The sequence below is a fragment of the Mizuhopecten yessoensis genome, unplaced genomic scaffold (assembly GCF_002113885.1).
Source record: "Mizuhopecten yessoensis strain PY_sf001 unplaced genomic scaffold, ASM211388v2 scaffold2303, whole genome shotgun sequence".
Lineage (NCBI taxonomy): Eukaryota > Metazoa > Mollusca > Bivalvia > Pectinida > Pectinidae > Mizuhopecten > Mizuhopecten yessoensis.
The window spans coordinates 1,118-27,460 of NW_018404479.1; the positions used below are offsets into that span (position 1 = coordinate 1,118).

Sequence of the window (26,343 nt, forward strand, 5' to 3'; positions counted from 1 at the left end):
TTGTTTGTTTCCTATTGACATATTAGTCTGTAAAAACGATACAGTATGTGTTTGTCAACCTTTGGCACATTAGTTTGTATGAAGAAGTTGTATGTGTTTGTCAGCGTTTGACATTTAGGTTGTACAAGTGATCTTTCTATGTACCCAATTGACACTTTTGCTTGTACATTTTCGTACGATAACTGTTTGACACTTAAGCCTATAGGGAGATCTATCCTAACCTTATAATCTTTGTTTTTAACCCATTGATAAGTTTGCTTCTACGAACAAATTTTGTTTGTCATCTATCGGCACTTTATCCTGAATTATCTTTATTTGTCAAAAGAATTACCCAGTCTGTGCAATCTCTCTTTGGAAAACTTTGCTAAATATAGATTTAGGATCTGTATCAACAATTGACACTCCAGCCTTGTCTATTGTGTTTATTTTTCATAAATTTACANAACTTTGCTAAATATAGATTTAGGATCTGTATCAACAATTGACACTCCAGCCTTGTCTATTGTGTTTATTTTTCATAAATTTACACTCTGGTCTGTACGGCATGTGTTTGTACATGTACGCAATTATACCATTAGTCTTTACGATTTATATGTACGATCAGCTGTTGTCACCATCCACACTCTACACTGCACGATCAATGTTTTCTTACCAATTTGAGACAAGAGTCTATATAATCTGTTTTTGTCTCCAATCGACTCTAAATTCAGTGCGATCTTTGTGTTTGACATCAATTCACACTCTAGTCGTCTCGATTTTGTACACCTACTAACACATGGGTCATTAGGACTTGCTTCCTTTTATCACCAGAACAGGAAGTCATTTCGTAATAATGTCTCGTCATTTCTACGTTACTTATAAGCTCGCATTCGTACAGGGATGAGTTTGTTCATCACTTGTATCTCGTCTCCGCAATAATCAAAGCTTACTGTCTATTGTCAAGAGACACACTCTCTCACTATTGCTCTCAGACTGATGACCTAAGGGACATCTATTGTTTTATGATTCAATAATCCGTTTCTGCGCAGCAAATGTCCCGAAGTGGATATACAAATGTAACAGAAAAAGGAATATATAGAAGCAAATCTGGATTTTGATTTGATTAAGACTTTTTATATTTTATTTTAGGAAAACTTAAACCCCTAGAGTATACTGTTTATACGTTAGTCGTTCAAGCACAGGTAAACACAATGTTCAAATTATATTTTATGCATAACGAAGCATCTTATTACAAGCAGATATTAATGTACAACAGCAAGCCGATGGAAGCTGATGTTCCAACCAGGATCTACTTACATCAACATACACTATTTACATCTGTTTTTGGTACATGTAGTTTAGCACTATATTTAAACATATCAAGTCTATAACATAATCATTGGCAAATTATGTCTGTAGGCACAATGATCCATGTGGTTTATCACAACTGTATGAGTCTCTAAAATTGGACGTCTCCCGTCACTACGAGAGACATACGCACTACGTCACCGTCAATTAACAATAAAACTTCATCCGTTGCAAAGAATTCTGGGATCAGTTGTTACACATCGCTACTTCCGGTTGTTTTTCAGGTTTGGTGGCTAAGCAGCCCTTAACTTGAGCCAGGTTGACACCGATATGCCTCTAGTCAATCAAGAAAATATGAAAATAGCAGTATTAACAAAGCCATATACTGTCTTCCGTTTCACACAAAAGCGCACCGTCTGATTTATATTTGTGTAGAAACACAATCATACTGAGTTTTCCCATTAGACGACACCAGCGAGTACTCTGATTTTGGGCTTTGTGTAGAAGATTTTTTCACCAGTTTTTTACATTTTGTAATTCCAAATAATTTATTTACTTCCTTTCGGAAATGCGGACCTGTTATGTAGTAAATGTAGCCATATAAGGCATTGTTTGATAAACAAATCTCTTCCACAACTTTGCGAATTGTCAGGTACGTGAAGTATCTTTGCCAGACAGGATCTACGGCCATTTCCTGAAGAGTTGACGGGTACGTCCCATGGGGGAGCAGAGACTGCAAGGCGTATACAATGGACGCCGGAAGTAACGTACAGATGAAATAGAAAGACACGGACAGCAGTGTAATGGTTGAAGTGGTATTTCCGCCTCCTGCTTGTGGACTATTCACCGGAACTGTACCTGTAATACGCTTGATCTCACGGATAACACACACATTGAATACAAGCACACATACCGGGATGATGAAAAACAGCAGCATTTCCGTTACCATGGTCCACACTTTTTCGAATTTAATGATGTCATCGTGCGGAGCGAACTTACAACTCTGGTGTTCTTCAACGTAGACCCAGATGTAAGCCTGGACGGATGCCAGGCTGAGGGAGAAGGCCGTCAGACAGACAGATACTTTGATAGCGCGGGTCACCGTACAAAACTTTTCCTTCGAAAATGGGTGACACACTGCAATATAACGCTCCACCGTGAATGCCATGACGAATAAGGGCGTCAGGTACTGTGGCATGATCAATAGAACGTTGAATAGGGCACAAATGACCGGTTTATTGTACGTTGGTGTGTCCCAAGCATAGTTCAACTCCATAATGAAGTGAAGAAACAAGAATATTGTATGCACAATTGCAAGTGTTCCAAGGTAGATGGCAGAAGAATTGTTCTTTCGCATGCGTCGACTTAGCCATATGTACGCGGATATAGGGTTGCCTATGAGTCCAACCACGTACCAAATGGGGGAGATGACCCTGTCTACGAGAATGACCGCCGGGGCAAACGTCTGAAGGATCTCGGAGACGGTTGGGGGGAGACCCGCTCCCTGGGTCATGTTGAGGTTTAAGGTCACGTTCTCGTACATACTGGTATTCTGCATGATCCTGTGAATACACAAAAACGTAGAATAATGAATAACATTCAAAATATAATTTATAGTACCCTTGCATCTGATTCCGTCCAAAATTAGACGAAGACTATCTCTAGAGGTGATTTCATGTTGTATACATTATTCTTACATCAATGCAACTTACCAACTTAACTACAATATACTGTTATAGTAATGTTTGAAGATTCCTGAACTCTCTTTGTAAAACAATAATATCCAATTCATCCCGTCAGAGACGCAAGCTGCACTGTATACTATATATATGTCTGCATAAACGTATATACGATTGCAGCATAATTGACATTGTAATACGCAAACAATACTATGAGATTGATTGGAAACATCCATGAGCGTTGTTTCAACAGATACCTGTCAATTAGTGAAGTAATATATAGTTTATAGCTATATATGATTACACTGTATTCGGACTTCAAGGATCCCCGGCTACCTGTACGTACTGTATCTGCGTCACGACAAGTGGACAAATGTATACATGCACAAACAAACAGCTAATTGAATGTTGATACATGCGCATTTTAAACGTAGATCATTAATATCAAGTGACAATGTTTGTTATTTATGACAAAATTATCTCATTGTAAATGAAATAGTTTTGACATGAAGCTTGAAGTTTTGAATAAAATCTAAACTGCAAGATTGATTTATGGGATTCAAATAATTGACATTTAGCCTAAAACATTTAACCGATTTAGCGCTGGATAAAAAATACAACATTTGGGTGTATTCTGAAATGGCCGCGTTCGATTTAATGATACATACATTTCAATAATGTTGCGTTGACAATAATCTAACAATTAAAGTATCGCTGTCAAATAGACAGTTACTTTTTTGACGAAGGATGTACATCATTAATAGTAAAAACATGAGATACAAAATGTACTGAAAACGTGATATGAAGGTTCTTCTCTTTATCGTTTGGGGTTTAACGTCCTCGCAAAAGTCAGAGTCAAATGCAGACGTGTATCTAGGGAGACACCAACGGAAAGCGAGAGCAGATATAGCAAAGCAGGTAGGTAAGTTAGGAAGAGGAAAATAGCACAAGTGTTACAATGCGCAGTAGATCAAGTTTGGTCTGTTTAATGTACCCCATGTACATTGTAAAAGACACGAAAGAAACAAAAACGGTTCTGCAGGGAGCCACATAATTCTTACAGTGCAATACACGTTGGTTTTGGTTTGGTTTGGTTTAGTATTGTTTAACGTCCTATCAACAGCTATGGTCATTTAAGGACGGCCTCCCTGGTGTGCAAGATGCATGCGTGTAGTATATGCGCGTGTTTTGGGAGGCTGCGATATGTTCGTGTTTGTCTCCTTGTGATAGCGCAGATAATGATGCCGACATTTTAGTGCTAACTCACTGAAACATACTGCCGAAGACACCTAGCAGGACACCCCACCCGGTCACATTATACTGACAACGGGCAAACCAGTCGTCCTATCCTAGCAGGAGTAGAAACTACCATTTTTTAGACTCTAATATGTCTCGGCCAGGGAACAGAACCCATAGTCTTCCTCACAGGGTTGAACGCTTAACTAAAGGCCAACGGTAAGGCATTGTCAATGGACACATTAGGAAGAAGAGAGTGGTTCAGAAAGAAGAGAAAAAATCCCAAATTTAGTCGCCTCGTACGATCATGCAATTAGGCAGCAGGTACAATTCGTACGCCCTACCTGCAGGAACTAACAATGCACGTACTTTTGGGATACCGAAGGTCTGTTCTTAGTTTCTACTCCGATGACAATGAGTTAGACGCGAATCAGTAATGTTAGGGACCTATGTTACATGTACATTTGTACTGACGGAGCAACATAACAGTAGCTTACCGAGGAAGGGAAATGATTGTGAGAGAGAATCATTAACTTACAACTGAGTGTTTACGAATATTTGTATATACTGTTGAATTTTCCCGGTTGTGAGTTTAAATAGAGGTTTTATTAACGAAAACAACAGGAACACAAATATACAGCATATACAGATGTATCTACCACGTCTGTGACGTAATAACACTCTCCATTGGCTAATAATTGGAGTCAAGAAAGCATGGCACCAATTCCTGGTGAAATAGTACTTTTATCACGTAATAAATGTTAGTGCAATCAAAAGAACGGCCTTATATAACTTATTTGATTGCCCAGGTCATGTCGCCTTATATGCACCAACAGGCAGACACCAAATCGAATTTCATTCTATTATGGCGCGCTAGAATAGATGTAATCAAGTTTGTATTATATGGTGAAACCAAGACAGTAATTCGTTATGCGAATTTTTTTTGGTAAATATTCAATTTAGGCAGAAGCTGTCTTCGTGAATTTAATTTCCCGACATTTCCTCAACCTCGTGATATCTTCGACAATACAAAAAATATTCCTGAACTGTGTACATTAGCAACCGACTTTCTTTGCGGAGGTAAGCAAAGGAACCATCGACTATCATAATTATTATGTCATAGATGAATAATACAATGTGTATTTGGAACCGTCTTTGAACATTATATGTTTGGACATAAACTCTTGTACTATCAACCCCAAACAGTTATAAGTAGTTTGGCAACATTAACTATTTCAAACCGTACATCATTCATAAAATAAGAATATGAACCAGGCGTTGATGTCTGTCAACACAACAAACCAATCCACATAGTCTAAATGTTATTATTGTTTTTTAGATCAATATTTACATGATCATAAACCATTATTGTACTGTTGCCCGGCCGGGGAATCATACTCCATAACGCCCGGTATATGAACCAGTGTCTGACACAACCTACATCAGACCATCTGTCCCAACTGACCGCTCATTTGCATAATACATGGTTAACGACACCCACTCCAGATCTAGTGCGTACGTTTAAAACGTACGCAGTGATGGCCATGTAGTACGCATTATCTAATACAGTAACATGACTCTTTTGTTCTAAGGTATGCTTTCAACTTGTACACACATATATCGTAAAATAAGTTCAATGAATTTGTACGGTAGATATCGCTTAAGATTGAATCAGGGAAGATTTGGATTTTTTTTATAAGTTGAGGCTCTTAAATAAGTTACAAATTCATGTTTGAAAATAGACAGTATTGGTTAAAAAATAATAGTAAAAAATTGAGATGGAAGATCCTTGACACTTTTCATTATAAAACAGAACATTGCACTCTAATAAACAATGCATCTGCAATTAATCCGATTTGTCTTACTTACATGTATTTTTACTGTCATATATCAGTTCTCCAGCGTTTACATATTTTATGTAGATGTGTATGTAAACTGTACAGCGTACCATAATAATATTAATATTACATCGCAATATTTTCTATATATAGCCAGACAAACGCCCTGCGAACCAGAAGTCATGGCCATAGGGCGATGGTAAATTATAAACTGGATTCAACTTAGAACGAAAATAGATAAAAGGTGGTGGTACTAGAGGGAACCCGTTCATGATGTTAGAATCATCATAATATTGATTGCTTAATGCAAACAAACAAACAACAAACAAAACAAAAACAGACAGACATACTAAGCCAACTTCCGGTGCTTCATCAACCGTCATCCTAGCCCCAGGCAGTAGGGAAACAACACCAGATAAAGATACACGTAAATATCCTAATTACTAACTATCCGAGTTTCACACAAAGCATGTTAAACCTTCAAACTGATAACCTCATTATATCCTACATGTATAGTGATGAGAAACATGAAGGGCAAAGAAACAACTTTGAGTCGGTCTTTCATTGTAGTGTGCTAATCAAATACGTTGATTATTTTGCAATTCGTTCACATAAGACAGTCATAAATACTGGAGACACCGAGGGGTATAAATCAATGTAAAAAGTTACAATGTAGCATGGCTTTGTAAGGATGTCTGGGAATTAAAGATATTTGCGGCAGACAGGCGCCATTCGAACCGGAAGTCGTGACTGTAGGGCGATTTTAAAGTTTAAATAGAGTTCCAATAATCACCACCTTTCCAGTTGGATGGTATGAGTCTCAAATACCTCGTAAAACGATCCAACCACAGGCGTCAAACTAGACAAGAAAAACTAAGGCGGCTGAATCATACAAAGATGAGGACTTAGTCTCCAAAATGTCACAGCATAGAGCACGACAGAGTACCGAGCAACAACGGTCCTGGATGGATTTAAAAAGAATCGTGTAAAGTCAAGATCTGTACCGGGGTGTGATATTTCTCTAAAAAAATCTTATTCTGAGACAACAGGGAAGTAAACATTTCCCTAGTTTTGTTTAATACATGGGACAACGGAATAGGAATCAAATTGAATCTTGTTTCTTATATCAGGCAACGGGGAAGGAGCAACCTATTATTTTTCTTATAAATCTGACAATATATCTATTAGATCTATAAGACATTGAGAAGGGCGTCTCTAAATCTCGTTATATATTGACCGGATAATGAGCCGATGAGGAATAGAGCAACTAAGTTCAACTAACTAACTAAAAAAATATCGCGTTGGCGATTGTTCTTAATTTATAAATTCATTATATCCATAGTCTATATAATCTTTAAATAAATATTCGTGTGTGGATTTTTTTCGCGCCTATTTACTTAACGCAAATAACTCGAGATTTTCCACACCGCGGAAATTTCTACTTTTCCAGTACATACATGTAGCTGAAAACGGGAAAGAAACGTCTATTTTCTGGTATATCAGACAACGGAAAATGGAGCAACAAAACATAATCCAATACTTTCGATACCGGTAGGGAAATAGGTTTGGCAAATTGTACCTGTGTCTACAAGCATCTATGTCTTCAGTACGTATACGTGTTCTTATATTGGCCAAACAATTTGTCAACATTTCTAACAAATTGATCTAGAATCCTTCAACTACATGACATGTACCATTCAAGTGTCCAGTAAGAAACGAACACCGCGTTCAGACTTCAGTGAGATTGTATTGAAGAGTTTATGTGACCCATAGAATTTAATTATTTTTTGGAAACGTTTTATATTACTTTCCGTATGTTTGAGTCTCAAATCCATTTATCGTGATAGTTTAGACAGATTTAGAGGATGGAGTAAAGACAAGTAAATATATAAGCATATCCGATAGAGGTCTACCGAGTGAGGACACAAGAAATATAGAGGACTTCCGAGCTTCAGTCGTGATCGGATGATCGTGATGGAGATTTATAGCATAAATATAGTTATATAATTAACAGTGATCCGAATAAACCCCAAAACCATGTAGTCTGCCGATTATAACGAATATCTCACAAATGGACTCATAGTTGATTCGATACCTAATCAGTAGTGTTGTTTGATTCCAGAAAAAAAGTCTTGATTTAGCATGTCGAGTTCCGGTACAACATGCCACGAGGTGTTCCGAGTAGTTGCACGTGACCGCCGGCTGTTTGTAATCACCGATCCGGCCTCTCGCGCCTATCCACACCAGTCGCAAGTACGAAAAAGTCTTCATAACGGAAGGCGCGGGGGATCATATTGGGATATACAACGTCTCATAACAAATCTGGCGAAATCCTGACCATATTGATTACGTGCTCCGAAATTGAATACGGATTGGAATATAGAAGTAACGACATACATGTACATAAAGGGTTTACGGCATTGACCGCTCTGTGGGTGAGGCGCGTTCGATTAAGTTCTTAACATATCTCTTGTATTAACCCTGGCCAATATTGTCAATAAAGTATAGATGATGACTAATTAACCAATTATATTTTCAAGATACTTGACGCATCTTTTTTTTGCTGAAGTCACGGTCATTTTCGCATTTTATTGTTTTGTTTTTGTTTTGTTTGTTTCCTGCTGTTGCTGGTTTTTTTTAGAGTTTTAAGTTAAATCCGATAGTTCTACTCGATACAACTCGATTGTTTGAGGTCTTTAAAAAATTATAACAAAATGCTATATCATTACCGACCTTATAACCAATTAACCGGAGATTTTATGCACATTCACAGTATTTTAAGGTTTGCAGGTTTGTCTATACAATATGTTATAATGTACAAACAATACCAAACGAAATCAAAATTCACATTGTATCAACATAATTAGTACATTTGCATCACTATTTTGTAACCCGATACAGTATATTTGTAATAGCGCAGTATGTTTCGTGCTACAAATACAATGTACTTTTATATATGTTTGTACCGAAAAGACAGAAAAACGGCCAACTTGAAAATTCGGCACCTATATACTCAACAAAAAATCACATTTACTTGGATGACACTGAAACAGACAATGATGTTAAGTTGATATCAAAAGACAAGTAGTTTATTTGAGTTTAACCCTTTTTCTACATTTGACACAAATTGCTTTTCATTTTCAAGAGCGCGGAAACCCACGCCTTGGCGTCGGTTGACGTTTGGCGTAGCAAGGCTCATATACACTGTAGGAGATGTACGGTGTATCAGACACATTTCATCGATTTTTGTATCAATTTCGTCCTCTGATCGGACATAAATCCTCATTTAGTCACTAACCATGTCGTTAAGGGTATTGGGCGTGTGTACACTGTCTTATGATGTCCGTGACCGATCTACCATCTTAATTACTGGTCATACGACGTGATAAACGAGACTCTGATACATAGAGATTGGTCTCCCTAACAAATAGTGTGCTGGCCCTTCCTTGGCCGGTCGAGGCCAGCGGAAAAAAATGATACCGCAGACATTGAGATACGGATCCAAACTAGGACGATATTTTAGCAATTATGTGTTTAGAAATATGCATAATAAAAACACAATTTAAACATGACATTTTGATGGTATTTGAGAACAGCCAAACATAGCATTGTTGGGATATAGAGAGTTCACGTGACAGTATTGGTAAATACCAAAGCGTGTACAGGTTGGCGGACATGCACTGATTAGGCCTCTCGTTACAGATAGTGTGATTAAGCAAATGACAAATACAGCGTCACTAGCGTCTCGTACCTACGTCAGCAGCCTCCAGTCCCCGGCTAATATATTGGCATATCTGCCTCATGAACAACGCGTTTCATGTAATATACTACGGCAGTGCATTATTGTGTACATTTTTGTATTTAATGTTACGTCATCGCATCCTTTGTTTAGAGTATTTGACGACGGGAGTTGATATGTAGCAATTGTCAGGTTGCGCGTAAAACGCTTATAGCCTTCTATTCTACAGTAAATGCATAACGTTATCAAACGACCTTTTCAATGATTAATAATTTAACTTAAATGCGGATTTTCACAATGAGCCTTGGTTCTTACTTATAGACTAATAAGATACCTTATATTTACATGTATATATCTTGGACTATCTAAGCTCTTGTATGGTACTGAGGTTTATAAGGATAAGTAAAACGGATGGAAACCGAACAAACAATACAGATATTCTGACCAAGTGCTTCAATATGAATATTGTCACAAAACGCTGTACAGGGGAGCTAGGAAATGAAGAATTTCACGACGGACCCATGACGAGTCGTCAATAGTAGTGGATGAAACCATGCCCTAAAGACAAACCTTAATGACGAATACCAATGCCATGAAAATAGATGTGTTGGTCAGCCTATTGAAACAAAAATCGATGAATGCTTAATAGGGGATTAACACCAGGAGAGAAATAATAATAAAAAAGTTGTTTAAACGCTGTGTTACCAAAAAAAAACACTTCGGGTTATAGCAGAACATAAAAAGTTATGGTATATTTATCCTTTAATATCTGCTAGATATCATACGTCACATTATTTTTAACAAATTGTACAATAAAAAGTCCATTCATGCAGAAAATATCTAAAACATGAATATGAAAAAATATGACCGTAAAGGTCATGGTCTTATAAACGCATTTTTAAGACATGATGGTACAGAAGCCTTAGATAATACACATTTCTTTAAGACAGGCTGACTTCCGTTTGTACACAATACAAATTTGCCAACGCCATGTCGAGCTTCCATATTAATCGGAATCAGGGAAATCCTGGAATCGCTTGTAATCGCGGGTTTTGGGGACCGTATGATACGACACAAGCTGGATCTGGTCTGATTCCCGGGGATGACAATTACAACACGTGTCTTTGTTGATCAAACAAAGATGTTTATCAAAGGCTAGCGCTGATCACGTGTCAGTGTTATCAGGGTCACACGCATCCCTACCCTACTACTTACCAAGGTTTCTCGAGTGTTATAAACTCGATGAAGATTTGTCAGTTCGTTGATTAAAGTATCAGAATTGCATAAACAAAAACAGTTGCCATGAATGTTGACTCTGATTGGGACATTGCTTTCTAAAGGATGCTTGTTAATTTGCTCTTGAATAACAACCCTTCTTTCTAGATATCGACGGCGTCGTATACCGGGAATCTTTCAGTGTTTGTCTTGCCTTCAGCCTTGTTTTAGGTGTAATCAATTTCACCATTACTTTGACAAGGTCGAGCGGGAAACCCGACCTAGTTTGGCTGCTAAGTCGATATGTATGGAAGATCTGCAGTGTGAGTACCCACTACAGACCTCACTTAAACAAATTGTGTAACAGATTCGATGTCGTCAAACATTAGAAATCGGCGTAAACTCACTTTCATCTTTAAACAAATCTCTCAACACGTCATAAAGCGCATTAAAGAATTAGGTTAACCGTCTAGCTTGCAGGCAGAGGCCTTTAGTTCACGTAACCGATCGAATACGAGAACTGTTGCATGCCCTGTAATGGACATATCGTGGGGTTTGACATTTCATTTCAAGTTCGCCAGAAACTCAAATATTTTGAAATGATTTGAAGTGTAATTGTTTCATTGATTGCATTTGGTTAATGATGCATTACATTTGTACGTACATTTATTTTATATTTCAAATGCTTATATTATTTGATGTGTTTCACGTTTTACATTTAGGTTCGTTTATTCGTTGCTGATAAATAATGAGTTTCTTAATCTTACTAAATCTTAAAACATTTTTGAAAATGTTTGTTTTTTTGTAAAATATGCATTATAATCTTATTTGAGTTTGTGTCATTTACATAATTTAAAAAGAAACTCATGTAAATAAAGCAACTTGACAATAGTCTGAAAAACAACAGGAGAACATTGTTATTTCAAATCAATACATTGCTAGTATCATATGTCTTTTGCAACGTTAGAAGAACACCAACAATGGCCCGACATGTTCTTAAAACAAATTGCCGCAAAATAGTGCAGGAAGGGTAAATATCTTATTCTCGTATCACATTTAGCTTAAATTTGACCCAAAGTCCATCAACAGAGCCACAAAGAGCACAAATCCTATCTAGATGAGATGACAATACTGTATTACCGTGTGGAGGGACTATAAACTAACTGTGAGACCTTATTTCTTCATCGGGTGTTGACATGGGCGAAACAACTTAACCAGTCGAGCATGTACATATTTACGGATTGAGAGCGTTAAACTCTATTGACTTGAAAACATCGGATTTTTTCTTTTACATTAAACAGTGAGGTTACGCTTGACAGGTGAAATGATCTGTAACCGATCACCCCCCGTCAGGGGTCAATTTCTCTAGCTTAAGTCGTCACTGCTGTGGAAGTTAATCTGTCGCCTGATAGGTTTTTAGATGGAGAAACAACATTTCATCAGGATTGTATGATACCGGTAGACTACACAGTCAATACAAGTGACAAATACCACAAAACTTTAAAACTTCTTTAAAGGTTCAGTCAAAAGATTTTTGTTAAGTTTAAAATATGAAAACAATTCCAACAAAAATAAAGAACGCCTCGTAAAAAAGACCTAACGACAGATCAATGATTATCAAAATAAAGAGGGAACGACAATCAACCTCACGAAATAACGAAATTGAAATACTCAAAATAACAAAGAAACGTATGTACATTTTAACGATATTAATCAGTTCCTATAGCTTATATTTAGATAAATACTAGTATTATAAAAAGAAACATTCTCAACAACGAGTCTTAAGTACTTTCCTCTCCTAGAAGAGATGAAAGTACTAAAGACACATTGCTGAGAATTTTTCTTTTTATAATATTTCTTTGTCCGTAAGAATATTTTTTCTGCTTTTATAATATATACTAGTGTATATATGTTCCCCGGTAAAATATGTTCGCATCATTGTTCATGACCTAATACCAAAAACCCAGCCAAATAATCCATAAACTATACATATTTGTTTGTGATCCACTAATGACATATAGCAGTCTATGACTATTTTATGTCAGTGTATCATGTTTTTCTTGCTGGTTGTTCCGACGGTCTCGACAATTTAAAATTAGATACACAATTAATGACGTCGTGGTGATTCAGTTATAACGATTTGCTCTATATTAACAGTAATATCAGTGATAACGCGCACAGGAGGTGACCGGGGGCAAGAACTATATTGTTCAGTAATGATGCCCAAACCTTCTCTTCAAGAATAGCTGTTAAATCACAGATTGGCCATAGTGTCTGCCAATATCTTGACATTACCTTGCAAGTTTAGGTTAATGAATCTCAACCTTATACAAAAGTTGTTTCGACCGTATGACTTAAAGCAAATCCTTTTAATGACGTTTGCAAGGCTGTTTGTATCGTTTCTGTGATTGCGATTCTTATATCTACTGTAAAAAAATATATTCAAGAAGCAGGCTTTTGTAAGAAAAACAATTTGTAAGGATAGCGCATATCCATCTACGGACGTGAAATTCGAAAGTGCATTATATTGTTTGACTGAAATGGTTTAAGGTCCAATGGATTTTTTTCTATGACCACATCGGTCGTTATAACTTGTACTTAAACCATTGTCATCATTGGTAAAATCTCTTTCAAAAGACAAGTGAACCATTATACTTTTTTATTAAGATCGATGAACATCTGGAAACCGTGATAAGCACTTGTTTCACACTTGAAGGACCTTCATTACTTGGATTTTAACTAGATGTATATGGCTAGTGTCGCTGATGAAGCAGGAGACACGCTTATCCTTCCGGATTCCCTGGTCGTATTATCATTATACTTTTTCAAAGGCTTCCTTGTGAAGATATTGATTGTTCAACTATGCCTAACTTTCTCGAGATTGAATATCAATATGAGGTTTCGTTGATACTCGGTATTCCTTGGTTTTTTAAGCTCTCTCACTTTGGCTACATTAATTAATTCTATGCCACAAAGGAATATATTACATGATTTACGATTTAACGAGTTCTTCGTTATGTCGATTCGATCAGTGCGACCAATTTGATCAGAACAGCCAGTTTATAAATATATTTAGGCAATTAACAGGTTGTAGAACACACGACGTTCTACCAAATCCTAATAGTCAAAGCGGGCAATTTGGACAATGCAGAAAATCGAAGAAAAGTGACAATGATGAATTAATCTTATGAATTAGTCTGGTAACATACAAGAGCACTGGTGATATTTTCCTGTTTACGTCGCCACATGTACAACCTATCTTCTTGTAGTGGGAACCGATAAGTTATTTTTTAGTGAACCTGACCTTGTGTTCGGGTAATGGTGTGACATCAGACCATATCAGATATATTAAATATTCAATACACTATACATCAATACACATATTTATGTGGTGATACATTAAAATCGTCACCTGTCAGAATTCCGACATTAATAGTACACCTGTCCTATTTACGTCTAACGTCAGGTCTATTGTGTAGGCAGTCATCTGTGTACTTGGTCTGGTTGATAGGTGATAAAAGTAACTGTCATCCGTCATGTCCGAAGGAATGAACGCATGTATACTACATGTAGATGTGTTCATTACGTGTATTCATCCATGTATCTCTAAAAGTGATATGAAAAAACACCTGTATTGAACAAGTATCTATGTATACAAGTTGGTGAACGATATATGCTAAATTTGTTTTGATTTCTCATTCTCATTCAGTAGTTTTCGAATGACTGTTTCGTCACACTAAAATTCAGAAATTCATTAATAAATATTTTAAATTTACGTACAAAAGTTTCGATGTTAATGGTAGCTTTGTAAGCAATCGGTAACAAGCTTACCTGGTAAATTCCGCCAGCAACGATAACAGGTAATCCGAATCCATCGTAATGTTCGCCAGTCAACCATCCACTTAGAAAACACCTGATGTGGTGGCGTTTATATTAGGGATCTCTATGACGTAATAGTTAGGTTTCAAAAAGAATGTCACTTAGTCTAGGATTCCCAGGAGAGATCGCCGTCTCAGTACGTACCTTACATACGATACCATGGGTGGGTACAATACTTTTGTCGTGATCCACCCAATCCATGTTGAGGCTGTAATGTTATTTTAACTCGGAAATCGTTAAAAGATGTTTTTACTTATCCTTTAAACAAATTATGACTTCAATGCATTCTTAGTGAACCCTAAAGTTTTCCATTTTTGAGAGACACTTTCCTTGAAAATCATTGATGACACGGGATTTTATGAGACCAGTGGAACTTCTTAAAGTGACGTCCAAATAATCTGTGCCGAATGTCATGAGATACCGACCTATTGGGTCGACTAGACAGGCAGGAAACCATCCTGTACCGTGTCCAATATCCTTCCGCGAGGCCTTACACGAGGCATTATTGGCTTAGAAGCCATCCGCGATTACACTGTGAGATTGTACTCGATAATCTGACGTTGTCTTATAATCACCAGTCACGCGTGACGTGACGCTGGTGAAGATTTATACTGTATATAGATATCTTAGAAAGCCATCTATAATATATGGAGCTACCTAACGCTTCTAGTAAAGTCTGCAACGGTCCACTGCATTATAATGCAGTGTAAATTTGGGATTTAGTGAATGACGTTTACAATGTAGGACTGTACGAATCACACAGGATGCCCTGAAATAAATATAAGTCTAACCTCCCAAGGACGGCGTCTCTTCATGGACAAAGATGACGTCACTTATATTTGTGTTCTTCACTAACACAGATTCTTAACTGTTGGCAATTTATGTAAATAATACAATTAAAAGTTCCGACGTTGTTTTTTAATCGGATTCATACTCTCTACATGTAAACATTTGTATGTGTATGTATTATGTCATTAATGGACTGATGGGAATCCGTACTAAGAAACAAAAAATGACTGCCGCAGTCATCGGAACGATACAAAATAGTCACATAAGTGGTCAGTTGAAGTGGTAAGTAGAAATTTCAGATCTTGAAAGAAACGAAATATACGCAGCTTTAAAGACTACGTACATTTATAGCAACGACGACTCGAGCACATTTTGCCAGCAGCTTTACATACCGTAGACAAATTAGAGCATGCTAGTTTGGTGTTACAATAAGATTACTCATAAACCCATCACTGTAGTTTCAACGTAGCCATGTGAAACGAAATCCTAATAGCCTTCAGAAATCCATTAATATATTACACATAGGCATAGTTTTCTTCATGTCATGAGTCAAGCAGACCGTTCTTTTACTCATTGTATAATAAGTGTTACGCGTGTAAGCCCATCGTTCATGTACCTCTAACAAAAGAACATATTTGTATCACCTTCTTTAGCATCAATTCAATTTCACTTTGCTTAAATATGACTGGCGGAAAGCGGCGATATAATCGTCTTGTATACGAGACCTGCAAAACCAAGTACTGAGGACAGACTACTACTAACTTGCTAAGGGCTTCCATCATTTGTCACACGGGAGCACTTTAAATATATAAAAGGTGTAGTCAGGCTTATAATGTATGCAAAGCTCATCCCGATCCCGTCGGATAAAGCGTCCATTTCAATGTATGTCACGCCGACTCTTAACGTGAGTGTAAGCCAACTTCCGGTAAGTATCGACAATAACATTGTGATAATGAAATGTGTAGTCTATCTGGGGTCAAATCACCATGGGTGGATTAGTGTTACCTTAACTACAGGATTGACCTTTCCATACCTAGTGAAGGTCACATTGACAAAGGTCAATTGGAGAAGTTGCACTGCTCAGCGATTTGTGTCACCTTAGTGTGCCTCTCCCTTTCATTGGTTATTTGGACACATGGACCGATAAAGCTGATTCACAGTGTTGCTAATTTATGTCGTTGTTTGAACTTTCATACAATACTGTACAATTATCTTCAATAAAAAGCATTTATATACGTACACAGTAAAAAATATTGATAGGTACTCACTCCTTAATCATCACGCTTAAAGTGCAAAAAGTATCTATGCAAATAAGTTACTGAAGCTGTACAGGAACCGGAAGTCATGTGTCACCGGTACCAATAATAACAGAATGAGTCGTACAAGCAAATGCTATCAGCACCCTATGAAAAACCGTATTCGTCTTGGATAAAATATTCCAAAGCGATTGTAGACGAATTAGTTTATTAGTTTTATCATAATTTAGACAGTTAGACGATAAAATGGTGATGAACTGCTTGTTATTGGATTAAGTCAAAAGTGACTGAAAACCTCCCCGTACACTGTACCAGATTTCAGCCGATAATCTAGTTATTCATTATGTAAAGCTGACGTTTTACTTGGTAAAAAAATTGATAATCACTGGATTTCTGCAACATCTGCTGATTATACGATTGTAGCATTTCATCTATTAATCTAATCAATGTCTCTAAGCCAATAAAAATGAGTTTATCTATAAGTATTTACATAGTTATATCATCATTAATTACGTACTTCAAATCAACACATACGTGATACCGGTTTTACAATATAAAATTTCAAATCCAATTACATCAAATTATGTTATGAACATTTCAAGCAAACAAATCAGATTTGCTGCCTTTTTAATCAGTTTGAAACTACCATTAAGTGTCCATCCAATCGGCCTGATTTAACTGTTCATTCTGAGTTTTATAATATTGACAGCAATGGCTAGAGGGGAGTTGTACCGCATGTGTGTTCGTTCGTATAGGAGACAATTGAAGGTCAGAAGAATCAACAGCTTTTCACTTTAGCTAATGACCAAGCATGTTCCTGAAGGCCCACCCAAACCCAAAACATGACATTTTCAGAACAGATATAATCTTCACATTTCCTTAAGGCAACCTATGGCTCACAGACACACAGCCAAGCCCCAATCACTGTTAATGCGCAATAATGACGAGATTGTATTTGTAATCAGAAGTTTACTCCTCCGTCGGGTGCATAACGGTAAGCAAGACAGCTTCACTTTGTTTTCATCCTGTTACTTTGTTTCCTTGAATACAAAAGAGGCAATTGGGCTTTCAGATGTAAGGAGATGTTAGTTACATTACATTATTTGTAAATGAGATAAAGGAAAAGCAATGCCAAATAACCGTAGGGGCTTATCCCATTGAACGATAGATCGTGTTTGTTGTTGACAACAGTTTTCAGTTATGTGGGGAGTGCCCAAAGCAGACCGTCTGGTTCAACCGATTGCCAAAACTTTAATAGACAGAAAAAGGGACGGAATGTGAAGTTTAACATTTTAAGAAATACAAAATGTAACACTTATATTACTGTTAAAATGTACAATATGTGCCCAATTACAAATCTATTTGCTTTTGGTGAAAATTGTATTATTTATTAATAAACAAGCGAGTGTTTGAGTAGTTCACAGAGCCAAGATAAACTAGTACATTAGAATTTACGTACACGACTCTTAAGACTGAGAAGCTTCTTTTGTGTTAATGGAAGATGCAGGTAAACACATCCATGTGATTGCACCTTTAAAAAGGTAGTTTTTGATACAGTTTGTCGGAAATGAATACCGCTGCATCATACAGTTGTTTCGACCTTCTTGAACTCATCGGTTATACTAATGGACAAAAAGGCTGAAATCCAAAGCCAAAACTACTGTTGAAACAGAAGGTTCGTTAAATGTATTGCTTATATGGTTCAACCTTTTGAAATAAAATAGAAACATTATGGTGGTTCATGTACTAGATTACGAACATATAACGAAAAATTGAAAAAGCGGATATTGAAGTCTCCAAAAAGCACATGATTTCCTGCAACAAGCGTGGTAGATCTAATGATTCATGATATCTTCTGTCACATCTAGGACAGTCTCTGTAATTTCAGTTTAAATGGTGGAGATAATCAAACGTTACAAGACTACATTAGCCCTTCATTTCCACGGTAACGAGCAAGGTCACACGCCCTGGCAAATAATTAGGACAATAAGGTGAAGCCATTAGGGTTGATAGGCCCAATAACTATGGTGGCGTCGTGACATTTATCAATTATTTACAAATCAAGCATGTGTAGCGAGCCGCACACAAGTACATGTATAACATATGGTACTCGAATTCCTATAAAACAAACGGGGACACCAAAACTGTGGAACATAACAAATAATCATTGGAAATAGTGCATGCATATATCCACCTGCCAAAACCGACATCCGAGTGTTTTCGGACTTCACAATTAGAAAATAGAAATAGACACAAAAAATATCTATACGCTAATTAACGGCAACCTACTATAGCAATCTTTCGTTTGTCGCAAAGCTTAGGGAACTCGCCTAAGCCCCATTGAGCCGGTCAGCGAATGGTTATGATCTGTAGTCTGGATTGGATTGACCTGAATATCGGTATCAACAGAGTCGGGATTATATATTTGACATCTGCTAAACGTCGGTCAGATTGACCTGGGTATATGAGCCGAAATGAGTCTGCTAAATGCTCTTTCAATGCAAGACCATACCGTGCTATTCCGGAACAGCATGCGCGAATTTACTGTGACCAGCTCAAATGTGATAAAATCAGTAGCAGTTGTAAATGTCCAGTGATGAAAGACTTACTAGTGATATTATAATCGTCATGCGATCGAATTTAATATGAATTAAAATTATATCTTTTCATTCGCCTTTAAGTTATTCCTATCATGAAAATAACATCAATGCGTCATGTAACACAAAGGGAAAAAAAGCCTCCGCCTTTCGTCACGTACAAAGCGCGAGACCGGCAATACAATGACTGTTGCTTTATACGTTTTGCGAAAAATGTAAAATGATATAAGAATGTCTTTGTAAATCTTATCACGATGATTATTCTGAATCAATAACAAGTATGTTATTTGTAGGTATAAAATATATCGAGTAAAATGGAAATCACATTACAAAATAATATTTTGTAAATATTGATAACGGTGCTACTGTATTGCACCTTATTCAACTCTAGAGTTTTATACTACGAGAAAATTTAGGGCAATTATCAGTCAGAGGTCAAGCGTAATCTAGTTGATTGGATCGAAGAAGTAGGGTAATTGGCATCGCTATAACGCACAGTATTAAAAAAAACCAATTCATGTTACATGTACCTGACGTTTAAATATCACTGATGCAATGTTTACCGTTATGTATAATTACGGCAATGAAGCTGGGTAAATCAGGTCTTGCCTGTTGAGAATTTTGCAACTTTCAGAGACATTTCTCGCCGCTTTAATTATTAAGGATTACCGTACCGCTGTCAAAAACGGTATAACTGTTTAGGGAACATTGTTTTTAGCAAGACTATAGGTTTCGTATGTAATTTCTAAAAAAGAAACTATACTCTCCTGGACCTAATATTGATTACCGATGAAGACTTAACCTCTGAACTGGTAACGGTAAGTCTTATCAAAGGAATACCCCGGCAAGGTAGTCATCTGGTCAAGTCCCATACAGGTACATCCAAAAATCAGAACATGATATACAGTATAATTCTCTAACCTTTTGCCCGGAATGGGACATGGATTTCAAGAGCACAAGACCCCTTAATACAATCTTGCGGAACGTGAGTTTAATCGAACCTCTAGTAATAATGTTTCAGCATTAGGAAACCATGTTTTTTTCTAGTTAAATATATTAATGCATAAATGGTAATTATCTTTGTTGTCGGTAGGTTGTGCCAGAAACCGGTCAGTGTATTGCCTGGCCAGACATCGTCACGTGTTACACCCGTCATCATTCGAAATATATTCATCACATGATCGAATCCAGTGGTCAGGAAACGTGACTCGTATAATATTCTGTAAACAGAATTGTTTATCATAGTTCAGGTGTCCTCTATTAAACGTTTGTATATGTAACCTGTAGCAGAACCGGACTGGGTTGAGCGCAGATGTCCAACTGCAAGTCTGGCTTCAGTACACAGTATTTGCATGTACGTTAAAACATGTAACTCTATATCTCTGCATCGGCTTCAAACCCTATATTTTGTCCCTGACACGAAGTTTGCTCAACTCATTTGGAAAACTTGGTCTATTTTATTACGCAACCATGTTGTAATTGTTAACACTTGCGTATATTTGCCAGTCTACCGAACTAGATATGTTGGTAGACATTGCCAACAGAGAAGCACTTTAAGGACGGTCCGTTGCATCCTTAATCGGTGTCTGTTACAAACCGTTTTACCGTGTACTGTGTCTCTGATACTCCAGCCTCGATTGATAAATAATAGTAGTGGTGTCTTTAGGGCTGAAAACTAAGAGGGGTGAGGAAAGAGTATACGAATTTGTGTAGCAGTTTTTGTTTGGGTTGGTCGCCGGCAATATTGTGGCCCAGTTAAACACATAACGTCGGTCAAGAGTTCGAAGTTTCCGGTTCGAATCCCGGTCTCGTCATGTACATTTCCCCGTCATGTTCCATATCAGTCATTACAATACAGTGACCTCTATATCACTCTCTAAGATCTGTACAGTGCAATTGTGTATTCAAATGATACGCAGTTTTTCCTAAGCTATCGTATCAAAACACTCGATAACATTTGTGATTACAATTTTTTTTTTGTACGTCCATCATTTTTACTACAACATATGTATGTATCTCATGTTCCCATGATAATTTATAAAAATATAGTTGTATTACTAAAACAGGATATTTTCTATCATTTCGTATACCATCAGACTACCAGAACAGATGGACGACAAACTTTGAAAATGTTTCTAGATTACTGGTACTCTATTGTTTGTATAGGACAAGCGATACATTTAATACATATATCTCGGTACTCATGTAACTTATAATTATACACGGGTGCTAATAGAGTCCAACAATCAAACACGTGTTTGTGACAAAAAATCCGTTAAATTACTCACCATTTCATGAAATCGTTATAAATTGCCGCATCTGAATCCATGTTTAAAGTAGTTTCGAGTTCCGGTGATGGAACTGACCTTTACGGTGTAATAATCCCTTGATACGTCGGGTTCCAATATACAACTAGCCACTAAATTCTAGGTGTAATTAATGACATATTCCATTTGTAGAGTAAGTCTATAGCGCACTGTATATTGCCTACGTAATAGGTCAAAGTAAAGAGGCCCACGGGACGTCACCACGCATTCCAAGATACGAGGATAGTCTGTTGCAATTAACCGTCACAATATTATCCTTTGCCTTCCGTAGATCTCTGTAAGTGGGCAATATAGCAGATAGATAGCTATAGCCGTTCTGTCCGTCACGCGTAATAATCTTACACTGACCACAGGCGATAAGTATTGTTTATACTTAGAGTATAATATATTTCCACTCGTTATCAGCACATCTTCCTCTTAAACTGACCACTGAAATACCCTCCAAATATCAAACCGTCACGGATCCTGGTTATGAATCTACCAGCGGTCAATAAACATTGTGTCGATTTGCTTGAAGCAAGGGTCACTCAATAGATAAGAAGTTGATATCATAATGAAAACGTACACGTGTACGCATTATAACGCCACTGGTCACCTGTCCGTTATCATTAGAACTAATTCGTCATCAGGTGAGGTGGTCAGCTTGACTAATGTTAGTACGGCCACTTAAAACTGGCCGTCAGTGACTTTTCAAAATAATCTGATAAACATACACCAATGGTCAGCTTGCTAATCACTGTGAGTAAATTGTATGCCCTTGTCCGGCCTTGTGTCCGTTGTTATGTCCGGTTGTATCCAGCCGTCATCTGTTTAACGTATTTTCCTTTAGAATACGGTTACAGAAGCCACATGATTCTAGTCGTCATGTGATCAGGAGAACTCGTTGACGATGTATCGGTCATACATTTTACCAGGTCATACCCAGTGTAAACGTATAAACGTGCTACTGATAATGACCAGCTCCCGACACAAATGTTTTGACCGGTCGTAAGGGTCAAGAGGTCATTGGATGCCCCTTTCACCCATCAAGATTAAATTCGTTACATAAATACAAGTCGAGTAGGTGGTTACTCAGTGCCGCCGAAATCTCCGCTTGATAGATTTAAAATAACATAACATTTCCAGACCATAAAAACTTCCATTAACGATAGAAAAAGTTTGCAAAACAATTGTAATAAAATTCGGGAGCTTTTAAAAGTTTCACGTAACATCCTCTGAAATGCCGAACAGGTTTATACGGATAGGTACACTACTAGGTATAACATGTACTTCCATTACGATACATTTGTAAGTCAATTCGAATTATTCAAACACCGATTCGTGAGAATACAATGTACTACTAAGAGTAATTGATAAAGACAGGATTATGAGAACTATCATAACCACTCAAATCAACGAAAATATTTTAAAATGTTGCGGTCTGGATAAACCTTGCTAGAATAATTCAGTACATGTACAGGCGAACGAGGAACAAAACTGTTCCTTTCATATCTCCTATCGCATCAAACATAAAGACAATTCAGACAACATATCATGCTTTTTTATGGTCACCAGCTGTCACAGATCAAAACTGGGCTTGGAATCATGAGCCCAGAATAACATTAAATATAACCATGACTGAATATCAGCTGTTGAAACCGATGCATTAATTACCGGTCATTGCTAGTATAAAAAGTACGTATGCCCCGCACTGAGCACCGACAACATCATGAAACAAAACTTCTGATACCGTCATGATGTAGGATGATGCTCTGTGATTGTCTAAATTAACAAGGCAGAACAGAAAGTATGCTTTCGTATATTATCGAATTTCGTAAATGGCATGTACCTGGCGATTCATACAGTAACAGAACATAGGAAAAATCATACATGTTAATGTTTGAAAGAAAGCATACATGTTCACTCTTATACATACCTTAAACTTGCTTCTTTCAGCAAATATCAGGGTTTGAATGTATCTTTGGAACGATATTCATAGTAGAACACAATGTTTTAGGTATGGAAAATATTGGTCAACCTTTTTCTTTACGCAGCCAATGAAAAATTCCGTTATTTACAACTTCCGGTGTGAAATTGTCAATCCATTACAATTCGAAACACTTCCTGTGTCAAAACTCATTTCCTGTAAAGCCCTCGACGTGTGTCAAACGTCACCATCATAGTGTGTTAACTGAAGACGACGGGTACTCGACATCCCAAGCCTCGTAACCATCGCAATCAGTCGCCCCCAGTAAGTATGAAACTGCACAGGATTTCTTACGTCATCTCCTCTAATCTGATCGTTATTGTTGAAAGAATAAAATGGCGAGATCGTTATATCACTTTTTCATGTTAACAAATTAAAAAAGAAGAAGCTTCATTTCAAGACGTGTCCCCTTAGGCATATCAATGATTGCATGATTCTTAGTTCAGCTCTAGATCTTACCACCTAGTCATTGACTAAAGCTGGTTCTCAACCTATCCAATCGTCCCACAGGCAAAGACATGAAAGCTATATGTGTAACATCGCGCAAAGGCACAATCTAGCGACATGGAAAAAATCAAATCGTATACACACCTTTACAAAACAGATACAAAAAGTAATACATGAAAGTGCAGTTCAGGGTGCATATGATACCGATATGCATTGCGTCACAGGACACATGCAGTGGTACATGTACATGTGTAAGTTTGGTATGTATGGTGTGAAATCGGTACCAAAACAAGCGGAGGCAATGATGGTAAAGTGGAGAGGGTAAAATCAATTGTACACCTACGTAATGAACGAAGAGACTCTTATTACCAACCATTCAAAGTATAACGTAATAATGGAACAAAGGATACTCCATTTTGTGGACGCGGGGGCCGGGAACAGATCTGATTAGACAATGTTAAAGAGCATAAAGGCATCCATTACGCAGATTACCGCACTTATTGTAGAGAGTTATAGGCCAAAAGGCACCAGGAAAGATAACACCCTTCTGTTTCAATGTTCCTTCATGTACACTCCGAACTATATGCAAGATTGACGAAATGTTCAATAATGATATCATAATCTACTCAACCCCATGTCTCCATACATTATTTGGATTTTTAGGCTTTGAATAATATGCACATACTTGAAATGTGTACGCCATATTTGTCAATTGGCAACTTTATTGAATGTCATAATCAGGGGAATGCATGCAGGTGAGACCCGTGTCATTATTGCAGGTATCGTTTACTTAATTTTTTTCCGTGCTATTGACACTATGGCAGGGTAAATAAGCCGTGATGTTTTTGGGCACTAATGCGAAATAAAATAACGCATGCATGTTTAAGAAGTTCATGATGAAAGAACAATGAAAAGAAACAACATCTTGTTAAAAAACGTAGCTCCACAGAGAATCCCTAGTGAGTTTGACGCGCCATTGTTCTCGTCTGCTTCAGTCATTTGGAATTCCGCTGTGGTGGCCATTGCCCATTTTTCTAGAGAGGTTCCGAATAAAGNACTATATGCAAGATTGACGAAATGTTCAATAATGATATCATAATCTCCTCAACCCCATGTCTCCATACATTATTTGGATTTTTAGGCTTTTTGTGGACGTGATGTTTTATTTCCCCCGCCGTGTGATCAATTCTATGCAATCAGACACGTTGTTATACAGATGTAAAGATGTAAATGTTCTTATCATTTGCAGCATGATTCTATATTACATGCATGTTACAAACCTATCATTTACTGCAATGAACTCAATATATAACCTATCTTCGCTGTTAGACAATGCATGTACATGTATCTATAGTTAATACGTAATAAACTTATCTTTATCTACTATCAAACGTTGGGCCAACAACTCCCTGATTAAGGGACGCCAGCGCATTGTATATGATTCGCCCGCCTTTGTCTTATGTGTTTTCTTTGCCTAGGGATTATCTTGTTATTTTTTCTATTGCTTGTTTATCAACATTTAAGCAATGTAGAAATTAAGGGCAAGTGCGAATGGTATAATTATAAACAAGGTCCATGAATCGAATGACTGACGGGACGGACAAACTGACCGGACCGAGACTGCATTATAACTGTGTTACTGTACTACAACATAGGACTGCAGTATGAACGTTCGGGAATCCCCGTGGTTGTAAGCGATGATAAGCCCCATTTATATTACACTCGGTAATCAATGCCAGATACGTGTTCTGATTAGACTTATGATGATCGACATCAAATGCTCATGAATAAATTAGGTATGGAGTGTGTATAGGCCTCCAGTGAACAAGTTTGAAGAGAGTTACTGCCCTTCCCTTGCTAAACTCATACATCGCCGAAGCAAAGCGTGTTCACAAACCGAAGTAACATTGGCGAAAATAAAGAACCATGTAGTTTGGGAACTGGAGCACGGACTTTTGCCGAAGAGGTTATTCCATGATAGATACAAGTAGTTGGTTAACAGATAATGACCACGGCAGAATGACCACATAAAGAAAATCAATTTTAATTGGCAACCGCTAGTATTAACTCCAAGGTGACATATGTCAT

General features: G+C 37.3%; 1 protein-coding gene across 11 annotated transcripts in view; it reads right to left on the reverse strand.

The window, feature by feature from the left end:
- Positions 1 to 500: 500 nt before the first annotated feature.
- The window catches only part of LOC110445425 (growth hormone secretagogue receptor type 1-like), a 126,848-nt gene continuing 101,005 nt past the window's right edge, over positions 501 to 26,343 (reverse strand). For 9 of the 11 annotated variants that reach the window (XM_021490044.1, XM_021490042.1, XM_021490043.1 and 6 more), the window contains one exon: positions 501 to 2,849. In XM_021490044.1, the coding sequence (XP_021345719.1) occupies positions 1,709 to 2,845 (1,137 nt within the window). In that variant the 5' untranslated portion in view covers positions 2,846 to 2,849 and the 3' untranslated portion in view covers positions 501 to 1,708. Of the gene's footprint in view, positions 2,850 to 14,825; positions 14,900 to 21,803; positions 21,881 to 26,343 lie in introns of those variants that run through there. The other 2 variants (XM_021490039.1, XM_021490038.1) reach the window with 2 other exon arrangements.